The sequence below is a fragment of the Hyaena hyaena genome, unplaced genomic scaffold, assembly GCF_003009895.1.
Source record: "Hyaena hyaena isolate Hyena2069 unplaced genomic scaffold, ASM300989v1 scaffold_774, whole genome shotgun sequence".
NCBI classification, from domain to species: Eukaryota; Metazoa; Chordata; class Mammalia; order Carnivora; family Hyaenidae; genus Hyaena; species Hyaena hyaena.
The window spans coordinates 598,826-621,336 of NW_024081406.1; the positions used below are offsets into that span (position 1 = coordinate 598,826).

General features: G+C 34.1%; 1 protein-coding gene across 11 annotated transcripts in view; it reads right to left on the reverse strand.

Annotated features, from left to right (window-relative positions):
• The window catches only part of LCORL (ligand dependent nuclear receptor corepressor like), a 165,606-nt gene that overhangs the window by 90,581 nt on the left and 52,514 nt on the right, over positions 1–22,511 (reverse strand). For 10 of the 11 annotated variants that reach the window (XM_039218713.1, XM_039218714.1, XM_039218708.1 and 7 more), the window contains exons 3-4: positions 16,594–16,673; positions 15,580–15,709 (exon numbers count right to left, since the gene is read on the reverse strand). In XM_039218713.1, coding sequence (XP_039074644.1) covers positions 15,580–15,709; positions 16,594–16,673 — 210 coding nt within the window. Of the gene's footprint in view, positions 1–14,154; positions 14,202–15,579; positions 15,710–16,593; positions 16,674–22,511 lie in introns of all 11 variants that reach the window. The other variant, XM_039218715.1, reaches the window with a different exon arrangement.

A 22,511-nucleotide genomic window follows, 5' to 3' on the forward strand; every position in this document is an offset into this window, starting at 1 on the left:
GACTGGTAACAGTAGTTGCTAGCAGGGATCTGGAGTAACTAGAATTCTTATGCATTTCTGAGTCTATAAACTGACTAATTTTGGAGAATGGTATAATAGTTTCCAGTATATTTTAAAATATACATTGACATTATGACCCAGCAATTCTACTCCTGTGTATTTTCTCAAGAGAAATAAAACAGATGTCCAAAAAGTATAGGAATAATGTTCATAGCAGCCTTATTAATAATCCCTAGCTACTTATTAATAACTCCTTTCAGATGAGGTAGTAAGAAAGAACAAAGAATAAAAAACGATTTTTGCACTTTAATCCTGAGTGAGTGGGAAGGTGTCAATGGCACTAATTAATGGGGAACATAGGAAAAATAGGTTTAACAAGGAAAATTAGTTTAGATTCACTGAACTTAAAATTCTTCCCACAAGATATATGTGACAATGTCTAGAAAATAGCATGGAATTTAGAGGCTATGGCTCATCTAAACAGAGGTTAAATGTGAAGCTGGAAAAGAGGATGAGATGTGGAGGAGGTAAAAAAGAGGTATGTATAGGTTTATACATATACATATGTGTGAATATATAAATTATAAGGACACAGTCCTTAAGGTATAACATTCTGGGGACAGCGTGAAGATAAATAGTAAAGGACACAGAATTCTTAACGCTTTCTTTTTTCAAAGACTCCTTCAGCAGTGTGGTCAAAACTATGGGATCTTCGGGGAGCTTGGGTAACTCAGTTGGTTGGGTAACCAACTTCAGCTCAGGTCATGATCTTACAGTTCAAGAGTTTGAGCCCCGCATGGGGCTAGCTGCTGTCAACGTAGAGCCTGCTTTAGATCCTCTGTCCAGCTGTCTCTCTGCCCCTCCCCCACTCACACTCTGGTTCTCAAATGTAATTAAAAAAACAAACTACAGCATCCTTCTCAGTCATGTTTTAAAAGCATAAATATAGACGAATATTTTAAAAACAACTATAATGAAATATAACTGTCAAAAATGTTTAAATTGAGATACTGTTATATATGTGTTTTTTCTTAATGCATTAATAGGTTTAGTAGTAAATCTAGAATCTACCATAATTTCAAAGTAGTAAGAATTATAAATGATAATTGATGGTATGACATGAAATAGCTATGATTTTTACTGCTGGAACAGTTATTATTACTACTACTGTTGTTTGCTGTCAACATTTATATTTGAAGGAAATACTAAATTTCAGGTAAGGGTTAGTGAAAATAAAGATGTCATTTTTTTTTTCATGAAATCTTATCCACAAACTTTTAGAAGAGTATCCCAGGTTAAGAACCTGAGTTAGGAAGTAAAATTACAGAGATGTAAAACCTTGATGAGACAGTATCATAGAAATTATAGCAGCAAAACAGCAAATGCTATTTTTAAACTGCAATGATAAAATCCTGTACCCACAGCTTCTGCTTCATTTCTTACAACTGTGAAGTAGAGTAAGAAAGATCAGAGAACATTATGTTAAGCAAAGTAAGGTAGGAAAGGTTTAGAGGTTTCTGAATACCAGACATTCCACTCCCATCCTGCTTCATCCAGCTTCCACTTCTTACGAAACCTACTGATAAATTCTGCCATGCAAGCCAGGGTCAGAACAGATGAATAATAATGGCATAAGTCTTTTCAGCTGGACTGCTACCTTAGAGATATGCAATATTTTACTATGATACTGAACAGGAGGGGTAAACCATTTCTTACAGGGTTGCAGTCACACAAGTTACTCTAGGTACATTATCTTAATGTTCATATTTCTCTATAATATAGTCTGTATTGTAGTAAAAATTTGATGAGAAATTATTTGGAATGCTGAGTCATTTCTCATGATAGGTTGTCTTATTCTGTCTCTCAGCAGCTATGGTACTTGCTATTAAATAGTATCAATCTCTAACCCAACCAAGTACTTGTTTAGATTAATACCTTATTCCTCCCACAGCCACCTACAACAGAGCTTAGAATTCACTGTCCAGGGGCTGCTGTGGAAGAATTATGGCTGGGAATGGCACAAGTGTTTGTAAAACATAACCACTTTTAGAATTCTCTAATGTGGCACCCAGAAACATACCAACATCTCCAGATAAGCTTTTGTTTTATTTTTTAAAGCAATCTCTAGTCCCAATGTGGGGCGCGAACTCACAACCTCAAGAATAAGAGTCACGTGTTCTACTGACTGAGCCAGCCAGGTGCTCCTCTAGACATGCTTTTATTTTATTTTATTTTATTTTATTTTATTTATTCATTTATTCACTCACTCACTTTTCAGACATGTTTTTAGAACTGCTAAAGCTGGGGCATTCCTAAGAACACACAGAAGACAAATAGAAATAACTAGAAAAGTAAAAGTACTAAAGAACAGACTCCCTATCAAAGAAAATCTAATACTTGACAGTAGAGTGAAGCCAAAATAAGGTTGTAAAAACTATTCTAAAACAGTAGTTTGATAAGGACTACTATGGGGCCTACTATAGAATTTAAAAGTTCTTTTCTCTGGACATGATCCAGACAGATCATGTAGAATATCTAATGTTCACTTACAAGCAGAAAGGTAAACTGAGGAGTGAGGCTTAATACTCAACTAACAAGATAAATACTATTGCTCTATCTTGTCTATTGACTGTGAGCCATAAAAGACCCTCCCAAATGTTGTTTTTTTATTTTATTATCTTTCATTTTAAGTGGAATGAGACTAAACAAAATGCAAATAAATTACTATTAAAAAGTATTTAAAAAGCACTATCTAGAAAATAATGGGATAGCTACAGAGGCACAGAGCCATATTTTAACTGAAGATCATCTTTCTCTGTTAGAAGTAAAGTTATTAAAAATCAATGATCAAGACTAATATAACTATGATCACTTGCTCAGGGTATTAAAAGAGACCATGAGAAAGAATACATATTTTCTGCTCTCTAGGTGTTAGCAATCCAATATGGAAGGACACAATGTAAAGATTATATATATTTTCTTGGAGTATCTTATGACTCATTTGATCTTCCATTTCAGCATTCCTGAGCAGAGTACAGGAGGTTAAAGATGACGTGCGGATCAAGAGCACATGAACCACCCTATTTTATCTCCACTTTTCCTACTACAACATGTCAGTGTCCTCCTTGAGACTGTGCATGCACTGTGTCTTACTCATTTACCTATTCAGTGATCTCTCATGGTCTCACACACAACAAGGTAATTCAATAAATTTCATAAATGAATGACTCTTCACTCTTTAAACAGAGTAAGGACTAGATGAACAATTTGGTGATAAGTTGATCTGTTGTTTTTGTTTTTTTTTACAGGACACAGAAAAATAAGAATGAGAAAATATTCCTTCACTCCCTCACACTTTACACAAAGGTTACTGAACAGTCACTGAAGGAAATTATTAGAGAAAAATATTTCTCTTTTCTAGAAGTCTTATAAGCTAGTTGGCTCAATGGCAGGAGAGAAAAAAGAATAAAGAATGTTTATTTTGAGGAGTGTGTAAGCAGGGGAGAGGCAAAGAAAAACCAGGACAGAGGATCCGAAGCCAGCTCTGCATTAACAACAGAGAGCCTGACCGATGCAGGGCTCAAACTCACAAACTGTGAGATCATGACCTGAGCCAAAGTCAGATGTTTACCCAACTGAGCCAACCAGGTACCCCATTAATGAAGTTTACTTAAACATTGTTTAAGTGTTTACACTACTTTTCCCTACTAAACATGCACTATAAAAGATAAATACAAAATCAAAAGATGAAATGAACAGGCATCAGTTTCCTGAAGCTTCTTTTTATTCCACAGATTTAATAGTCTCAATTGTCCATGTAGAATGAGGAATCCAACAGATCAGAGAAACACAGAGAACACAGAACCAGAGGATCTCTCTCTTCCTCTTATAACATTTTAGTGTTTTTAGGGGGTGGACCTGGGAAGGAAGGAGGATAGAACCATGTGATTGTAACCAAACTCTTGCTGCACCCCAGTTACACTTCCAAGTTTCATTTCTAACAGCCCACTTGAGGTTATAGTAAAAGTCATGGCCTACCACAGCTTAATGTAGCTACTTATCTATGTAGTTTTTCTTCAAAAAGGATATAGGGGTACCTGGGTGGCTCAGTAGACATTGATTGGGCATCTGACTTTGGCTCAAGTCATGATCTTGCATTTTGTGGTTTAAGCCCTGTGTCAGGCTCTTTGCTGACAGTTCAGAGCCTGGAGCCTGCTTCGGATTCGGTGTCTCCCTCTCTCTCTACTCCTCCCCCACTTATGCTCCGGCTCTCTCTCTCTCAAAAATAAATATTAAAAAAAATTTTAAAGGATATGGACAGGGGCGCCTGGGTGGCTTAGTCGGTTAAGCGTCCGACTTTCGCTTAGGTCGTGATCTCGCGGTTCATGGGTTCGAGCCCAGCGTCAGGCTCTGTGCTGACTGCCAGCTCAGAGCCTGGAGCCTATTTCAGAGTCTGTATCTCCCTCTCTCTCTGACCCTCCCCTGCTCACGCTGTCTCTCTCTCTCTCTCTCCTAGAAATAAATAAATAATTAATTAATTTAAAAAAAAAAAGGATATGGACATATTATCTTTTAGCCCTAAATCATTTTGCTCCTCCCTATCCATCCTGCCCCCTGTATTTTTGCATCTTTAAAGCCATGAACTGACTACTATATTTGTGAACCTTCTAGCCTTCTTGAAACAAAAGTCCAACTCCCCTGTGACTACAAGTTTCCTTATCAGATCTTCTAACCATTAAATATTCTTTGCAACTCAGCCTACCAATTCTGGACTTGGGAATAATCAATCTCTAAAATGTATCTTCAGAGCAGAGTTCTCAAATTTTGTTGAACATTTAACTTCACCAATTATTGGGGCGCCTGGGTGGCTTAGTCAGTTAAGCGTCCGACTTTCGCTTAGGTCATGATCTCGCGGTTCGTGGGTTCGAGCCCTGCGTCGGGCTCTGTGCTGACTGCCAGCTCAGAGCCTGGAGCCTGTTTCAGAGTCTGTGACTCCCTCTCTCTCTGACCCTTCCCTGCTCATGCTGTCTCTCTCTCTCTCTCTCTCTCCTAGAAATAAATAAAACATTAAAAAAATTTTTTAAAAAATGTATATTATTTATTGGATGCCTGGGTGGCTCAGGCGGTTAGGCAACCAACTTCAGCTCAGGTCATAATCTAATGGTTCATGGGTTTGAGTGCCATGTCAGGCTCTGTGCTGACAGCTCAGAGCCTGGATCCTCCTTTGGATTCTGTGTCTCCCTCTCTTTCTGGCCCTCCCCCACTTGCACGTGCTCTCTATCTCAAAAAATAAATAAATAATAAAAATAAATAAAATGCCTTAAAATATGTATGGCGGGGTGCCTGGGTGGCTCAGTCTATTAAGTGTCTGACTTTGGCTCAGGTCATGATCTTCAGGAGTTTGACCCCTGCACTGGGCTCTGTGCTGATAGCTCAGAGTCTGGGGCCTGCTTCAGATTCTGTGTCTCCTCTCTCTGCCCCTCCATGGCTCATACTCTCTTGTGCTCTGCTCTGCCTCTCTCTCAAAAATAAACAAACATTAAAAATTTTTAAATGTATATTATTTATAAACTACACACTAACATTCTTATTCTGAGCTAAGCATTTCAAAGGACAGCATACACTTGGAGGAAGGTTCATCTATGACAGAATATCTTAAGGCCACTTATCTCTTTTTTGGACTTAATTCAGATAAAGCTACATACCAGAATATATAAGTTCACTTAACTAGGCCATATAAACTATAATAAATCACAGTACTCAAAATGCAGATCAAAGAATGAGGGCTCCATTTTCAATTCCTGCTTGTATGAGGAACTGGACTCTCACTCTTCTCCCAGGACAGTAGGTCGCCCTTATACGGCAAGAGCCTTTTGATACAAAGCCCAAGTAAGGGTGCCATTGTCAGTCCATATATCAAAGATAGTAAATGTTAACTTTTATTTGTATTATGCTTTTAAAAATACTTTGCATTTTGAAGTAACTTTAGACTACAGAAGTTTCGATAGCAGTACATACAGAGTTCCTATATATTCTTCTTCTCTCACCTCTTTCCTAATGTTAACATCCTATATAACCAATCATCAATACCTAGATATTAACATTGGTATAATACTATTAATTAAATCATATACTTTAATTGAATTCACCAGTTTTTCCGCTAACATTCTTTCTCCGTTCCAGAAACCAATCCAGGATTCCAAAATGCACTTAGTTGTTTGCTCTAATTAGTAAAAAATTCTCAGTCTTTCCTTGTCTTTCATGATCTTGGCATTTCTGGAGGAGTTCTGGTCAGTTATTTGGAAGAATGTTCCTTAATATATGTGAAGCTTTTTCCTGATTAATTCCAAATTATGCATTTTTGGCAATCTACTACAGAAATAATGTGCCTTTTTCAGTGCATCAAGTGCACCATTAAGACTTGATACGTTTTGTTACTGGTGATATTAACCCTTGATCACCTGGGTCAAGTTGGTGTCTGCTGAATTTCTATGAATTATATTGTTTTTTATCTTCTTCCTCAGATTGTTCTAGTTTTGGCTCAAACTGTTGTAGCTCCATTAGGAGCTCTTTTAGGTTGACTCCTGTGTCCACCCAATATATTCCTATCCTTTACTAAGCACTTTTTTATTTCCTGGCACCACAAAACGCTCCAAACTCATTTTATATTTTCTCAGTCCCAGCAATGGAAACAACCACTTCTCCACGGAGCACTGGTTGCCTTTGTTGCATTAGTTTTATTTTATTAAGGACATATATCGATGTAAATAGAATTCCTATACTCTAGTGGATCACCTTATTTAACCCATCTTCATACATAAATGATTTTATAAGCTCTGTTCTATAGCACTGCTACGTAATAATTATTTTTTTGCTCTAACAAAATACCCAGCAATAATGAAGGAACACTATTAATAGTCTACCATGGTTTTATCTCTACACCTTGTAGACATGTGAGGCCTGCAACTCTGAACACCAAAACTGTAAAAAATGAGGATGTCAGAGGTACATAAGCATACTCTAGCTTCGGTAGACACTGAACATTACAAACAACCTCAATCAGTACTGTCAGAGTAAGTGTGCTTTTTAGAAAAACAAATATGTATAAAAACTCATACATACAAAAACCCTAGCATTTAATATAAGCTCACAGATGGTTTGTAGAACTCTAAAGGAATGAGGTAACTGCAAAGAAAATCAAGAGCCTGGGCATACTCGAAAGGCTTTGGAGTTCAAACAAAACCAGATAGAGTATATGATCAAATTCACTAGCATATTTGTATAGCATCATGGTTCCAGTTACTCATCAGAAACACTGGCAGCCTCATTTAGTATGTTCATGACAGAACTCTAGGCAAGCCACTTTAATACCCTGATGGCTTAAGTAAAAAATAAATTTTCTTAAATACACATAAAAGCATTTTAAAGGGGCACCTGGGTAGCTTAGTCAGTTAAGCGGTTAAGTGTCCAACTCTTGATTTTAGCTCAGGTCATGATATCATGGTCATGAGACTTAGCCCTGCATCAGACTCCACACTGGGCGTGGGGCCTGCTTGAAATTCTCTCTGCCCCTCCCCCGTGGACCCCTCCCACGTGTACTCTCCACTACTCAAACCTAAAGAAGTAAAAATAATCTAACATAATAAATAGTCCCCAAACATTTTATATTTTGCTTCAGAAAATGTGTCCTTTTGCTGCACAAATAAATTGATAGAGGATTTTCACTTTGTTATTAAGTTGATATTTTACAATTAGTTTTGGTTCTCTGAGCATTCAAAACGTGGAAAGAATTAGAAAAATAGCGGGGCACCCGGGTGGCTCAGTCGGTTATGTGTCCAACTTCGGCTAGGGTCATGATCTCACAGTTCGTGAGTTCAAGCCCCACGTAGGGTTCTGTGCTGACAGCTAGCTCAGAGCCTGGAGGCTGTTTCAGATTCTGTGCCTCCCTCTCTCTCTGACCCTCCCCTGCTCACGCTCTCTCTCCCTCTCAGAAATAAATAAAACATTAAAAATTATCTCCTTCTCTCTCTCTAAATAAATAAATAAACTTGCTCTCTCTCTCTCTCTCTCTCTCTAAATAAAAATTTTTAAAAACGGAATTGGAAAAATAGCTACCAGAATTGGCCAACTTTGCAAACTATGCCAAAATTTTCCCTCAAAGTGTTTCACATGGTTGATTGACATACATATTTGCAAAATAATTTTTTCAAGTATTTCTTTATATTTTCTTTTACTTCCTGTTACATAGGCTAACAGTATATATCAACACACCTTAGCAAAAAGTTTTCCATTTTATCAACTAAGAAACTGAAGCACAAAAGTGACTTATTTGTACAAAACAAACACAACACTGTAATTTGCAATATAAATTTGCAACTTGTATCCTATTAGTGGACAATTTACTCCTTCAAAACATCCAAAGAACACATTTACTGCTGACAGTTTTGAAGTATTACTACTCATTTTTAAGACTGTATGATACCTGACATCTTGATGTTACTTATTAATTAATGGAATCCTAAGGATCATACTCTTAACAATCAGATGATTTAATGTGGCAGCTAAACTCTCAATGATCTCCCTTTGTTGATTTATTGTCATTCCAGGTAACTGATAATGATGATAAATAATAGTAGCAGCAGTTGTAGATTACTGAGTCCTTACATACATTATCTCTTCATTCTCAACTTACTGAGGTATAACTGTGTATATAAAAACTGCCCATAGTTAATGTATACAACCTGGTGAGTTTGGATACATTAGCTCTTCTAATCATCACAATAATCATCTTGAAAAAGCTAGAATTATTCCCAGTCTATAGAAATGGAAAGAGGTTAAAAACTTTGCCCATGGTCACATAAGGCTGAAAGAGTATTTCAGCCAGGACTACACTCCCGGTCTAATCCAAAGCCTGACCTTTTAACTATTATGCCTTACTGTGATAAGAGCAGGCCACTTAGATGCCAGTGCCTAGTTTTCTCATACAACAAAATCAACAAAAATTAGTGCAATCCACCATTGAGTTACTTTTCACTAAATACCTATTATAAATATAGTGTTTATTAAATATGTTACTAAGCTAGATGTTTCATCTACATTATATTAATTATATTAATCTTCACAATAATATGATATCACCAAGTTAAACAACTTGCCCAACATCACAGTTAATTTAATGGAAAAAATTGCAAGCAACACATGTAGGTTTGACTCCATAGCCCATATTCTTTTATCCACCAAAAGCTACAACTGAACACACGTGACTAACCATTAAAACCTAAACTAGTATCTCCAATTTTAACAAAACTACATTTTTGGTGGATGAGGAAAGACAACAGAGTATAAGTATCTATATTGTGCCTCTTCTGCAGATGAGAAAACTAAGTCACAAAAAGGATAAGTAGTTTCTCAGAACCACATAATACATGGTGGGACAGATGTGAATTCCTATTATGTTCAGTTGTGAACTTATGCTTTGCCCCTTCCATTAAATATAGCAACAGTTTAGAAGACCTCACTCAAAACTTTTTAAGGAGGAAAACTCTCTCTCTCTCTCATACACACACACACACACACACACACACACACACACACACAAATCCATATGGAAAAAGGCAGGGGATAACTTCTAATTATTACTAGCAAATCAATGTTATTATTCAATAAACTTTATAAAACAGTCTGAGAGGATTGTAGATATAATGCACAACTAGCCAACAGCAAATTGTCAACTGTAAATGACAGTTCAAATTATACGTAAGCTAAAAATGGCAAAATGGCAATTTATAAACTTAATTTATCACATTTCACAAGTATGGTATTTAAGAAAAATGCTCTAGACTCCTAGACTCCTTATATGTTGGTAAGAGAAATTCAGAAAGAATGAGGTTCTAAAGTACCATAGGGAATAGGAAAATTTTTAAGACATAATTATATATGGAATTAAATGAGACAGAGAGGAAGCTCATATGGTAGGCCTGGCCTATAATTCAGGTGGTTTTTACCCTAGATTTTCTCATTCATAAAACTACAGTATATGGAGAATATTATCTAGAATATAATTTCCTAGAAATAAGAATAAGGAAGTGATCAACTTTATCAAACTATGCTGAAAGGTTAAGTAAGATGAGAACTGATAACTTCCCTCTGAATAAAACGAGATGGAATTACCAAGGAAACTGACAAAACAATTAGTGAAGTAGTAGGAAAGAAAGTCTTCTTGGGACAGGTAAAAAAGAAAAAGGGAATTGAGAAGTGAAGACAGTAAAATACAGATTATAAATATTTATTAAATATCTACTGTAAGTCAGATGCTTGAGATATATTAGTCAACAAAAATACAAAATCCAATTCCTCATGGTGCTTATATTCCAACAGGAGAAAGACAATAAACAGTAAATAAAAGAAATAAATCATATATGTTAGAAGGTAATTGTGCTATAAAAAGAGTAACTTTTTAGTTGTTGGAGAGTTGACAAAAAAGATATAAAATAACTATCTGAAAGAGAGGAAACCAATTAAGCAAGACTTAGAAAGTCAGCATAATTGGGTGTTTTACCCTAGCCAAGTTCAGCTGGTCCAGGGCAAGTGTGTAATATATGAGGAATTGGACTAAAACACAGATAAGGTTCTAATAAGCAAATATGACAATGGAAGAGAGAATTAAGGAGATAAGATTTTATATGAAATGATCACAGTGATTAATAAGCACAGTATCAGAGCTGAGTAAGGACAGAAGTGAAGTCATGTCTAGGAGACAATGAAGAGTTGAAAATTGGTGTGGTCAATAGACTAAAAGTTGCAATGAGGTTCAAAAAAAAGGGGAAAGGGGGATGAGTATTGCAATGAAGCTGCAGTCACAGAAAGAGATGGCTGAAATTAGATTTGAGAGGTGGCAAAAGTCTAGGAATGATAATGAAAAAAGATGGGCTGGAGGCGAATGGAGGAAAACATCACTGAAAATGAAGAGGCCAAATAACTGAGAGTCCAGAGTCTTTAATATATCACTTACACAGAATTTGAAGTCACTAAGAATTGTGATGGGAATAATATTTGGGAGGAAGAAAGTGAATAGGCTGGTAGACAACATGATAATATAGATGGAATAGTCTGATATCATGTGCTTCAAAGGAGCTCAGGATTTTAAATAAGGAGAGTGAATAAATGATGGGAAAGCAGCTATAAAAATATTAGAGGTTACCTGCCAACGGTATGACCCTATATTACATAAAGCAAGAAGTTAAAAACAGCCAGTAAGGGGAGGGCTACAAAAGCATCTCTTACGAATATGCAGATCTGAGTTACAGCAATAAAATAAAAGGAACATTAAGAGGAAAACCTGAAGACACAGATTTTGCTGATGAAAGACCACAAGTGCCAAAAGACAAAGTCGAAATATGGGTGCTTGTAAAGGGATAGCTGACTGGAATTTGAGGATAAAAAAGACAAAAGGAGATAAGAATCTAGATGATAATGAGTGACCTGACAGTTGGCCTTTAATTCCTGCTATGGATCGTATTCCAAGTAGAAAAAGGATTTTACCAGAAATACAAAAATCTTAAATCCAGTTCTAATTTTAAGTGTATTTTATTAGAATTTCATTCATATTTTCCAGATATATGACAAAACCAGAAAAATATTTTCATAAACATTTTTGAATGTGGCCCATAACAGTATGTGAATTATTTTTATGGCACTGATATACAGTTTCTGGAGAGTTCCAAAAGGCAACCCATTTAACCCATTGTGGATTATGTATGACCCACAATGATGTCACAAAGGCATATTTGTGCAAGAAACACTTTGGGGCTGAATGTATCAGGTTAACTTTACATAGTCACTCAAGGATGTCTGCATTTAGAGAAAAGCAATCTAAAAGACTTCTTAAAAGAAATCAAATGCTTTATTATCAGTCATAACCAATTGTTTGGGGAGCCATGTTAATATTTATTTCTTGATATAGTATAAAATTTAAAAAGTAAGAGTTTAAAAGGAAGAAGATCTATGTTCAGAAAAGGCTGAAAGACTTTATATAAAACCTGGCTATCAATTAATTTAAGGGGAAAGGGTTGGTTAATAGCAGCTTTCAGCTAACTACATCAAATACATCAGGAAAGGTCTTTGAAAACAAAAAACCAGAATAATAGTTTCATGAATGTTAAATGTGTGTGGATAAAAGATAAAGCAGGTAAAACATATTATATTTTGAAGATTTCATCATATATTTAGCAGTATGATTCATTCAACTACTATCTTTCCAATTTAGTCAAGTAACCTTCTTTAATTTAAAAATAAAAGATGAGACATCTTCCTGAATCATAAGCTGGTGACTTACACTGCTTCAGGTAATCTGAGAATGCAAAGCAAAAAGTCAAAATAATTTAGTTTACATCTGATGGGGATGCTTTGGAAAAAGCATTTTATATTTGCATGCCTATGTTTCTACACAGTTCAAAACAAATAAACTGATAGTCAACTATACACAATAATAAACTACAGAGTAGGGAAAGGTAAACTATATATACATGCTAATTAATTTCTTTCTTTGAATAAAATAAGTAGTAATATTAGAATATGTAGTGAAACTGGAAGATACCTGGACAGTTTATTAGTATGCATTTATATAGTCAAGAAATATTTCCTGAAGACAAATGTGACAAGTATTGTTCTAAATACTGAGGATACTGCAATTAATAAAACAAAGTACCTACTATCATAAAGCTTTCATTATATTTTAACACTCTAAATAATTTTAGGGGAAACCTCTAGAAGGAATTCAGTTTTGAAAAATTTTGAAAAATTTCTGAAGAATATTCAAAACTAATTAAAAGTTCATCTCTGTAGTAAAATACCCTCCCCACCCCTTCTATTTATCAACCCTGCAAAAACAGTTTTTGACTAGCTTCTAATTACAAAGGATTGACCAAACTATTTAGTATTTAGGCTTCCTCCAATCTATTACTAAACACTACAAGGAAACTAATCACTGAAAGTGTTCATGGTTCATAAAAGGAAAAATGGAAGTGTAGAAGAAATACAGCATTTCTCATAGGTCCTCTCTAGTCTGCCTAATTCAATTAAAATAATTCTAATCCTATCTGGCTAAGTAGTAGAGAACAAGAAAGTTTTCCTACTTAGTACATAAAAAAAATCTGGGTGCTCCTCACACAGAACCCTTTTTAATTTTTTTTTTAATTTCCTGAGGATTCAAACTAAAGACATATTACTTCTCTGGGTTTCACTGTCTTTACCTGTTAAAACAATAGCAGTGCCTAACTCTTAACATTGCAGATTAAATGAGATTAAGGCATAAAAAGATGTCAGTGCTCAATTATACCTGATGAGATAGATCATCTCATTACCCTGTGTAGTGGGTTCTTAAATAACAGTTTATATTTATCATTATCATCCCCAAAACCATAGTTAGGAAAAATAATAAATAAAACTACAATAAAGCTACTAAAAGATTTCTTTATGTTTTGGCAAGATGATTAACCATGCATATATTCCTCAAACTAAGCTGTAAGATTAGTTAAATCTTAACTAAGCTGTAAAAAGCTGCAGTTAATGTGAAAATAAGACACGAAAGTAAAAAGATCAGTATCTGTAGAGTATCAGTAACACTAATGTTACCAATATCCAGAATTCCTGAAAATGGCTCAGTGTGGGAAATTTTCAGGAATCAAATAAAAGCTCCACCAACAATATGCTTTATCACATTTTATTTGTTATTCCAAAGACTCAAAAGTGTTTCTTATCTTTAAAAACATGTTTATGCCTTTTATTTCCAAGTAGAGTTAACAGTGGAATTAAATACAGAGACATTATCATCACTTAAGGATATGATTATTATCTTCTGGCCTTATCCTAGTCCAGACCACATTGGAAACCTCTAAAATGATTTTATTCAAAGAAAATCAAAAAATAAAGAACAAAAACAAAACCAAGGAAATAAGTAGAAAAATCCTTACGTTTAATTAAATCTGGAAAATCATGTTGGACTACAAATAAAGAATTAACAAAGATAAGACCTGAAGTAAAGCAAAAATAGTATTAAGAATCCTTCATTTAAAAACTTGCAATCCTTCAACGATCTGGAAGAAAGCCAAGATTCACCCCAAATGGAGAGGTCACTAAATATCCATGAACACTCACCCAACCACTGGTAGGAGACCTCTTGAAGACCCAGATGCTTGAATAAGCTGAAATAGTACCAAGTGTTTACTGATTACTCTTAATAGGGCAATGGAGCACAGGTTACTCCATACTATCAAAAATTAAAGGTCATTACTATTGATAATTCTAGCTACTACCATTATAAATTACTCAAAGAAAAGGAGACTGAGTAACGAGTTCTAAGGTGAGTGAAACTGTGTGCATGTATGTATATGTGTACGTTTCCTCTAGTTCTCTTAGTGATATAAGTCTGATAACATAATTCTTGTCAATGTAAGTACATTGGCAGAATAAAATTTTTAAAATTGATATGTTATAAACTTCTTAAGGAAAGCATGTAAAATATTAATATGGGTTCAAATAGAAAATTCTAAAAGAATAATTTGTTTTTTAAAGACACTTTAAAAAAATATAGTTCTTAACGTTAGGTTTTTAATATACTAATGATTCTTCTAATAAGGGGATTCTTATATTTCACACATATAACTCATAACACTGAGGACTAAGCAAAAGCCTCCTTGCTCAAAGGTGAAGACTATTTTCAACATTATTAAAATCTGAAAGTTATCAGTTTAATAGAACAATATCTGATTAACCTAATTTCAAAGAGGAGTAAAGTAGGGTCAACACCAAGATGAAATACAATAATGTTTTTCTCAACCTCTGGAAAGGAGGAGGCAAAATGATAACCCTTCCCACCCTACATTCCCCCTATACCATGACTCACTCCAAAGATCTATGTGGTAAAAATTAAGACAGTATTGCAGAAATTGCCAAGAACAAAAAATGGAAGGTTCTATATTTCTGTATTTTTCTCAAGCAACTAAGATATAAAAACTAATCTCTGATACATGTGTATCAAGTAAGGGAACAAGTGAAATAGTTAAACAGTTTAGACAGACAGGGAGTAAAAAAAGAACATTTGACATTTAATGTCAAGTAAGCATATTCAAACTACCAAAGAAACACCGAAATCCCAAGCCAGCAAAAATATTCCAATCTGGCTGATAAATGACTTAAATGTTAGCTTTCTAAAGACAGCTTTGCAGTATAATATATCTATCACTTACTAAACATGAAAGAACTTTTGAAGTCTTGAGAACAACAAAATAAGGAAGACCAGAAGCATAAAAACATTTCCTGTCTGCCTATAGTAGAAGAGGAAAATCTGATAAAGTCAGGAACAGCTTTGAGAAAAGAATGGTGAAAAGGAATGGCTAGTAGAAGACTAGCACTACAGTAACTAAGAAACCTAATGTCCTAATATGAAGAAAACCTAAAGATAAAAAAAGAAAGAATCAAAACTGGAGTAAAGAAAGACTTACATAAAAAAATTTGTGAGATTATTACACACATTTCAGACCTTCACTGCAAATTTTAAATGACAAAGTATACCAATATTACCTTTCTTTCGAAAGAGTGCATTTAGGTAATTTTCTGCTTGGCATTCAATCTTTTCAGTGTTGGACTGGCCCTGAGATGATAGTTCCTCTGTTGGTGTTGACTGTGAAGAATCAAGAGATGGAATACAATCCTAAAATTATAAGAAAACAACATAAAAAAATTTTATTATACATTAAATTCCATTAAAAATTGCAAAAAATTGTCCCTAAGTGCTCATTTATTCTATCAAATTATATAGAGAGAACATAAAATTTGGTACAGGAGTCAGGAGAAAAGAAATTTAGCTCTGATACCAAATTGGCCTTATTTCTTAGCAAAACCACAGTAAAAAATGGAGTTGAGAGGAGAGTAGATAAAATATATTGATAAATAAATTCATTATATAGCATGCCAATAATAAGAGTTGTAACAACAAAGCAGGTGTGTTTACCCACTAATTTGACCAAATTGGGTACAGATTCTCAAGTTCTCATTTCTTTTCAGCCTTTCTCACAACAGTAAAGAATTAGGACTTTCCACCATACAAGAAGATGCTGCTTGTCTAGTTTGTGCCCTGTTTATATTAGACACTAAATATTTAATCATTTACACAGGAAATAACTGTGATCTCCAAAAGACTTCAAGAGAGTAAAAGCCTAAAACGTAGTACCACATTATCCTCCAGCTATAGATTCCTAAGAAAGACTACAGGGTGGTCTCAAATCAAACTAGGCCTCCAAACTCACCGTCATCTACATAAATACAAAACAGATCTAAACTGAACTTCATGAATCAGGGAGCTATAAAGAAGAAACGTGAAATAAGCAAAAGAGATGAGAGTTTTGTGATTTCACCTTCAAGTTAAGCTAAATGTTAGACTTCTAACATAAGAATTTAAAATATTCTTCTCATTACCAAAATCAAGTATTTAAACTTCCACTGTAAATCACCAATTTTCAGAATAAATTCAGTTAAAAAAATTGTGTTACAATTGTACGATTAGTTTAGAAATAATTTCATAGCACTAAAACTTACACTGACTGCTTCTCTCTGTAGATTACAAAATGAACATTTTTCATCCATAGACCAGTCAGTCAGCTCTTCTGGTTCACAGTCTTTAAAAGAGGGAAAAATATTCATTAAATACACTAACTTTATTAAAACAATAAAATTACCGCTCTCCACAGCAATGGCTCATATTAAAAAAAAACTAACTACTAGTAGGAAGGGGAGAAGGCCTAACTTTGAAATTAAAGTGATGACCTCTAGAAAAATAAACAGAGAAGGCTGTAAGGAGAGTAATTTGCACTATTATGGGACAAAGTAGCAAGAACAATGAGCTGGTTATAAATTAATTTTCTAACAACAGGGTCTTAAGTATCATCTAACCTTCCAAAAGATTCAATTTATCATTTCCTATTTTTAATTTTCACTACGAAAGAAATCAAAACTGGGAGATATGGGGGGAAATAAATAAATTTTACATATCATGAAAGCAGCATAAAAACAGAGAAATGGAGCGAAGCACCAGAAAAGCCCACAGATTTGAGATAATAGAATTAAAAAAAAAAAAAAAAAAAAATCTATAGTAGCTAAAGAGTCAGATCAGATTTTTAACACACTGTTTAAAGGTGCTGTTGCAAGAGTTAGAGTAGAAGACAGGTAAACATGTTTTATTATTCAACACAAAACATGAATTTTTTTTCACAAGAATGTTTCCTATAATTAAACTATTGTAATATAAAGTTTGTCCAAAACAAACATTTATAATGGAGATATTTTATGAAGATATAGTAACATTGCCATCCTAACTATACTTAGTATAGACAGTGATTTTTCAAATTTCCTCCTTGCAGTAAAACTCTCAATTTCTTTTCCCTGATAAATTCTTACACAGAACCTCAAATATATGAAACCATTATCATCTGAAGCAGTTACCCTGGCACTAATTTGAAAAGCACTGGGGTATACCACAGTCATTTTCTCTCACACTTGAAATACGTAATGATGTGGAATACATGTTTCTACTTAACTACACAAAAAATAAGCTTACCTTTACTGGAATGATAATAAATAAATAAGAGTTAGGATCAGCCTTTAAGAAATTCTTGCATCAATCCAGATATACAAATCAGAACAGAAGATAATATAATGTGTTGGAGTATAAAGTGTGTAATGATAGCTCCCTTTGGTTTTAGCAGTGACCCAGAAATATTCCCAATATTTATCTAAACTTAGAAATGGTAGGAAATGGGAGCATAAGACCTAGTATAACGCAATGGAAAGAAAACTGGATTTAAAGTCTATAAAAAATCAGGAATGGAATTTACTAGTTGTAACCTCTCAAGACACAATGTTTTTGTTTTAATTTTCACATCTGTAAAGTAAGGATCCCACTACCTAACTTACTTGTGGATCACATGAAAAAATGTGAAAATATTTTATAAACTATAAAACACCATGCAAAGGCTAGATACTATCAAAACAAGATCATCAGTCATTATTGTTTAAATCCTATACAATCAAAAATATATTTAATAAGGTTAATTTGCAGAAGACAGATAATTATATCAATTTAAGAAAACTGATCACTATTTTGTAAACAACCTGATAAATCAAAAAGTTTAAGCAATCTATAAAATTAGAAACCCAGAACTGTAGTTACATAGGTTTATAATTTTCTTCAACCTTTCACTCTGTCACTATGCAATAATACATTCACTCTCCTGAATGTGGAATTGTGCAATGTCTCTTAGTGATCAATGGAATAAATGTGGGAGAAGTGACAGTACACTATTCCTAGCTGAAGCTTTAAAAAGTATGGCAAGTTCTGTTGAGTTTCTACCAAGCAACACGAAAAGAACTTGCCCAAGACAGCCATTCCTCATTCAGACTGGCACCTGGAGTCATCAAGAGAAGTGACCCTTAAAGTCCAGAGAATCAGATCATCCATGAGCAAGCAACAGATTTTAGAGCTCTTTGTTATACAGTATTACTGTGCAAAAACTTGACTCATATGCTAAGCATGATAACTTTGATAGATCAAGGATATCTTAGTGCCTTTTTATTATTGTCTCATGAATAAAAAAATGAAAGGAACTGTGATCACACTAGCACTGTGACTTTTAAAAAATGGCTGATAGTCCTGGAGAAGAGGTATTTTTGAAAAACCACTGTAAGGTCTCATGAAGTTTCAGTGATAAATATGTTGAAATGAGGACCAACTCTGGATTAATTAAAACAATTACCAGTTATAAAATAAAATTGGGCATGCTCAGATTATATCATTTATTTTAGTTATTTTAGAAATTTTTCAAAGAGATGTTAATTAAAGTAAATCCCTATGTGGTTAAATAAATAGCACTGAATAAATCAACAATGATATAAATGTCATTAAATTTTGCTGGATTAAAAAAATCTATGACTTTACTTGCAAATATTTAATAACTACTCTTTCTACATCAACTTTTGATTTTGAGTCCAAATAAATGATGAAGAGTTACATTTTATTTACTGGAAAACAAATTTTGAAAAATAAAGTCTAGGCCAGATTTGTCCGTCTGTCCAGGCTATCTTTTCATGTTACAAAACACACTCATTCTATCTCTCAAACAAAATAAGACAATAAATCAGATATCCCTAAAATAAGTCACCTCTCATTCTGAAATTTTAGTACACGAAGCTATAATCTCAAAAAGGGTCAAATTGGGGCGCCTGGGTGGCTTAGTCGGTTAAGCGTCCGACTTTCGCTTAGGTCATGATCTCGCGGTTCGTGGGTTCGAGCCCTGCGTCGGGCTCTGTGCTGACTGCCAGCTCAGAGCCTGGAGCCTGTTTCAGTCTATGACTCCCTCTCTCTCTGACCCTCCCCTGCTCACGCTGTCTCTCTCTCTCTCCTAGAAATAAATAAAACATTAAAAAAAAAAAATTAAAAAAAAAAAGGGTCAAATTATGTATCTCAAAGAAAAGGCAATGTCATTCATAATGAGAACGGATAGTAAATGACTAACAAAAGAGCAATGATTTCACCATGATATATATACTCATGGCCAAAGTTTGGTTTCTAGTCATTTTACCTAATCTATCGACTTTGAAATTAGAGAGCCTTGGAATTGAGATATCTTTCCAAATACTAGAAGTGGCCTTTGGCAGGTTACTTTCCCTATGCTTCAACTTCCTCATCTGTTAAAATGAGGATAATAATTGCATCTTCAGACTGTAGTAAAAATTAAACAAGAATATATGAAGAATTTAACAAGTCCAGTTGGTGGTACGTTCATTTTCTTTCAGGTAATCATACTTCTTTTGAATGTTGTTTATTCTCTTCAGTACCCTTTAACCATAAGAAATAATTATAAAGTTCCCAAAGACAAAGCCCAACGAAAATTGAAAAAAGAGAATACTGAACTAGATTGTTCATGAAGGTCATGAAAAAGGAGTTATAACTATGTTGATTTTTTTTTTTAATTTTATAAATGTTCATTCACTTTTGAGAGACAGAGAGAGACAGTGTGAGCATAAGCGGGGGAGGGGCAGAGAAAAACGGAGACACAGAATCCAAAGCAGGCTCCAGGCTCTGAGCTCTCCACACAGAGCCTGAGACAGGGCTCAAACTCACAAACCATGAGACCATGACCTGAGCTGAAGTCGGAGGCTTAACCGACTGAGCCACCCACGTACACTTTAACAATGTTGACTTTGAGGGAAGATCCTGAACAGTGGGCAATGTTATTAAAAAATATTTTTTTCTTATGAAATTACATAGTAACTATAAAGTACAAAGAAGAAAAACTATTTGTAATCCCATCATCCAGAGATAATGATTAACATTTTGCAATATATCCTTCTAGTTTATATTCTATGCATTTTCAAAAATGAGCATCTGCTGATTCTTTGAAAACATCAATAAAACTGATAAACCTCTACCCAGCCTAACCAAGTAAAGAGAAATATCAGAAATGAAAGATGGGCCATCACTACAGATTCAATGAATAATAAAAAGATAATAAAAAATATTATGAACAATATTATTTGCCAACAAATTTGGTAACTTTAGATGAAATGGACTAATTCCTTGAAAGACACTATCTACCAAATCTCAAACAAGAGAAAACAGATAATCTCAATAGGACTATATCTACTAAAGAAATTAAATCAATAATCAATAACCTACCGAAACAGAAAGCTCCAATCCTGATGGTTTCTCTACAATCTGTGCCAGAAAATAAAAGCAAAAGAAATACTTCCCCATTCTATCATTACTATTATCTATCATCATTACCTAACTACCAAAAACTGTCTGAACAGACAGACACCTCAACCAAGGAGATATGCAGATAGCAAATAAGCTTATGAAAAGATGCTCAATATGCCGAGATGCTCAGTATCATATTCCACTAGAGAATTGCAAATTAAGAAAAGCTACCACTACACATCTACTAGAATAGTTTAAGTCTGAAACACTGACAACATCAAATGCTGGTGTGGATGCAGAGTAAAAGGAACTTAAATTCATTGCTCGTAAGAACACAAAATAGTATGGCCACTTTCGAAGATAAGTCTTACAGTTTTCTTCAAAGTTTAACATAACCTTTGCATACTTATCTAGCAATGGGGCTCCTAAGTATTTACACAAATGAGGTGAAAAGTTATGCCTACATAAAACCTTGTACACAAATGTTTATAGCAGCTTTATTAATAATTACCAAAACTTGGAAGCAACCGAAATGTCTTTCGATTAGACTGTGGTACATCTACCCAAGACAGTATTATTCACTAATTAAAAGAAATGAGTTATGATGCCATGAAAAGACACAGAAGAAACTTATATGCATACTGTTCAGTGAAAGAAGTGAGTCTGAAAAGACTAAATACTGTATGATTTCAACTATATGACCTTAGGGAGAAGAAAAAAACAGTAAAAAGAGCAGTGTTTAATATGTACTGGAGACAGAGGAAAGAACTAAAAAGGTAGAATACAGGTGATTTTTAGGGCAGTGAAAACTATTGTGTAGGATACTATAATGTGGATACATGACTGTGCATTCGCCAAAATGCACACAACTGTACAACAGACAAGACTTAGCTAAAGTAAACTATGAGGCTTTCGTTAATAAAATATATTGATATTGGCTTATCATCTATAAAAAAGTGTACAATGCTAATGAAAGAAATTAAAATAGAGAAAGCTTGAGGGGGGATTATATGGGAAATCTTTGTACTTTCTACTTGATTTTTTTCTATAAATTTAAATTGCTCTAAAAATGCTATTTATTTTAAAAATTAGGATATTATGCACATATTTATTTGTCACAAGTATTTCCTATGCTCACATATACTTCAAAATCATTTTTAACAGATATGCATGGTTGATCAAACAGATGCATCATAATTTATTTAATCAATATCCTATTTTTGGATATTTAGTCTCGGGATTATAAACAGCATGATGAATACACTTGGATGTATTGGATAAGTTTTTGTGTACACACTGACAAGAGCTAATATATTTATATAACTATAAAATACAGCAATATTAGATTCTCTGGCTTTAATATAGAAAGTTTCATATTAGAAAACTACTGACTTAATACGAGGCCATGAATTCCTAGTAGTTTGTTTCCTCACTGCTCTTCAACAATTCCTAACACAAAATAGCATTCAAAATATTTCATCTAACATAAAGGTAAGAATACACATTGGAGAAAAGATACCTCTTTAATAAATGCTGAGAAAATTGGACAGCTATATATAAAAGAATGAAACTGGACCACTTTCTAACATCATACACAAAAATAAAGTAAAATGGATTAATGACCTGTGAGACCTGAAACCTTAGAATTCCTAAAAGAGAACATAGGCAATAATTTCTCTGACATTAGTAGTAGCAATATTTTTCTAGATATGTCTCCTAGGACAAAGGAAACAAAAATAAAAATAAACTATTGGGACCATAT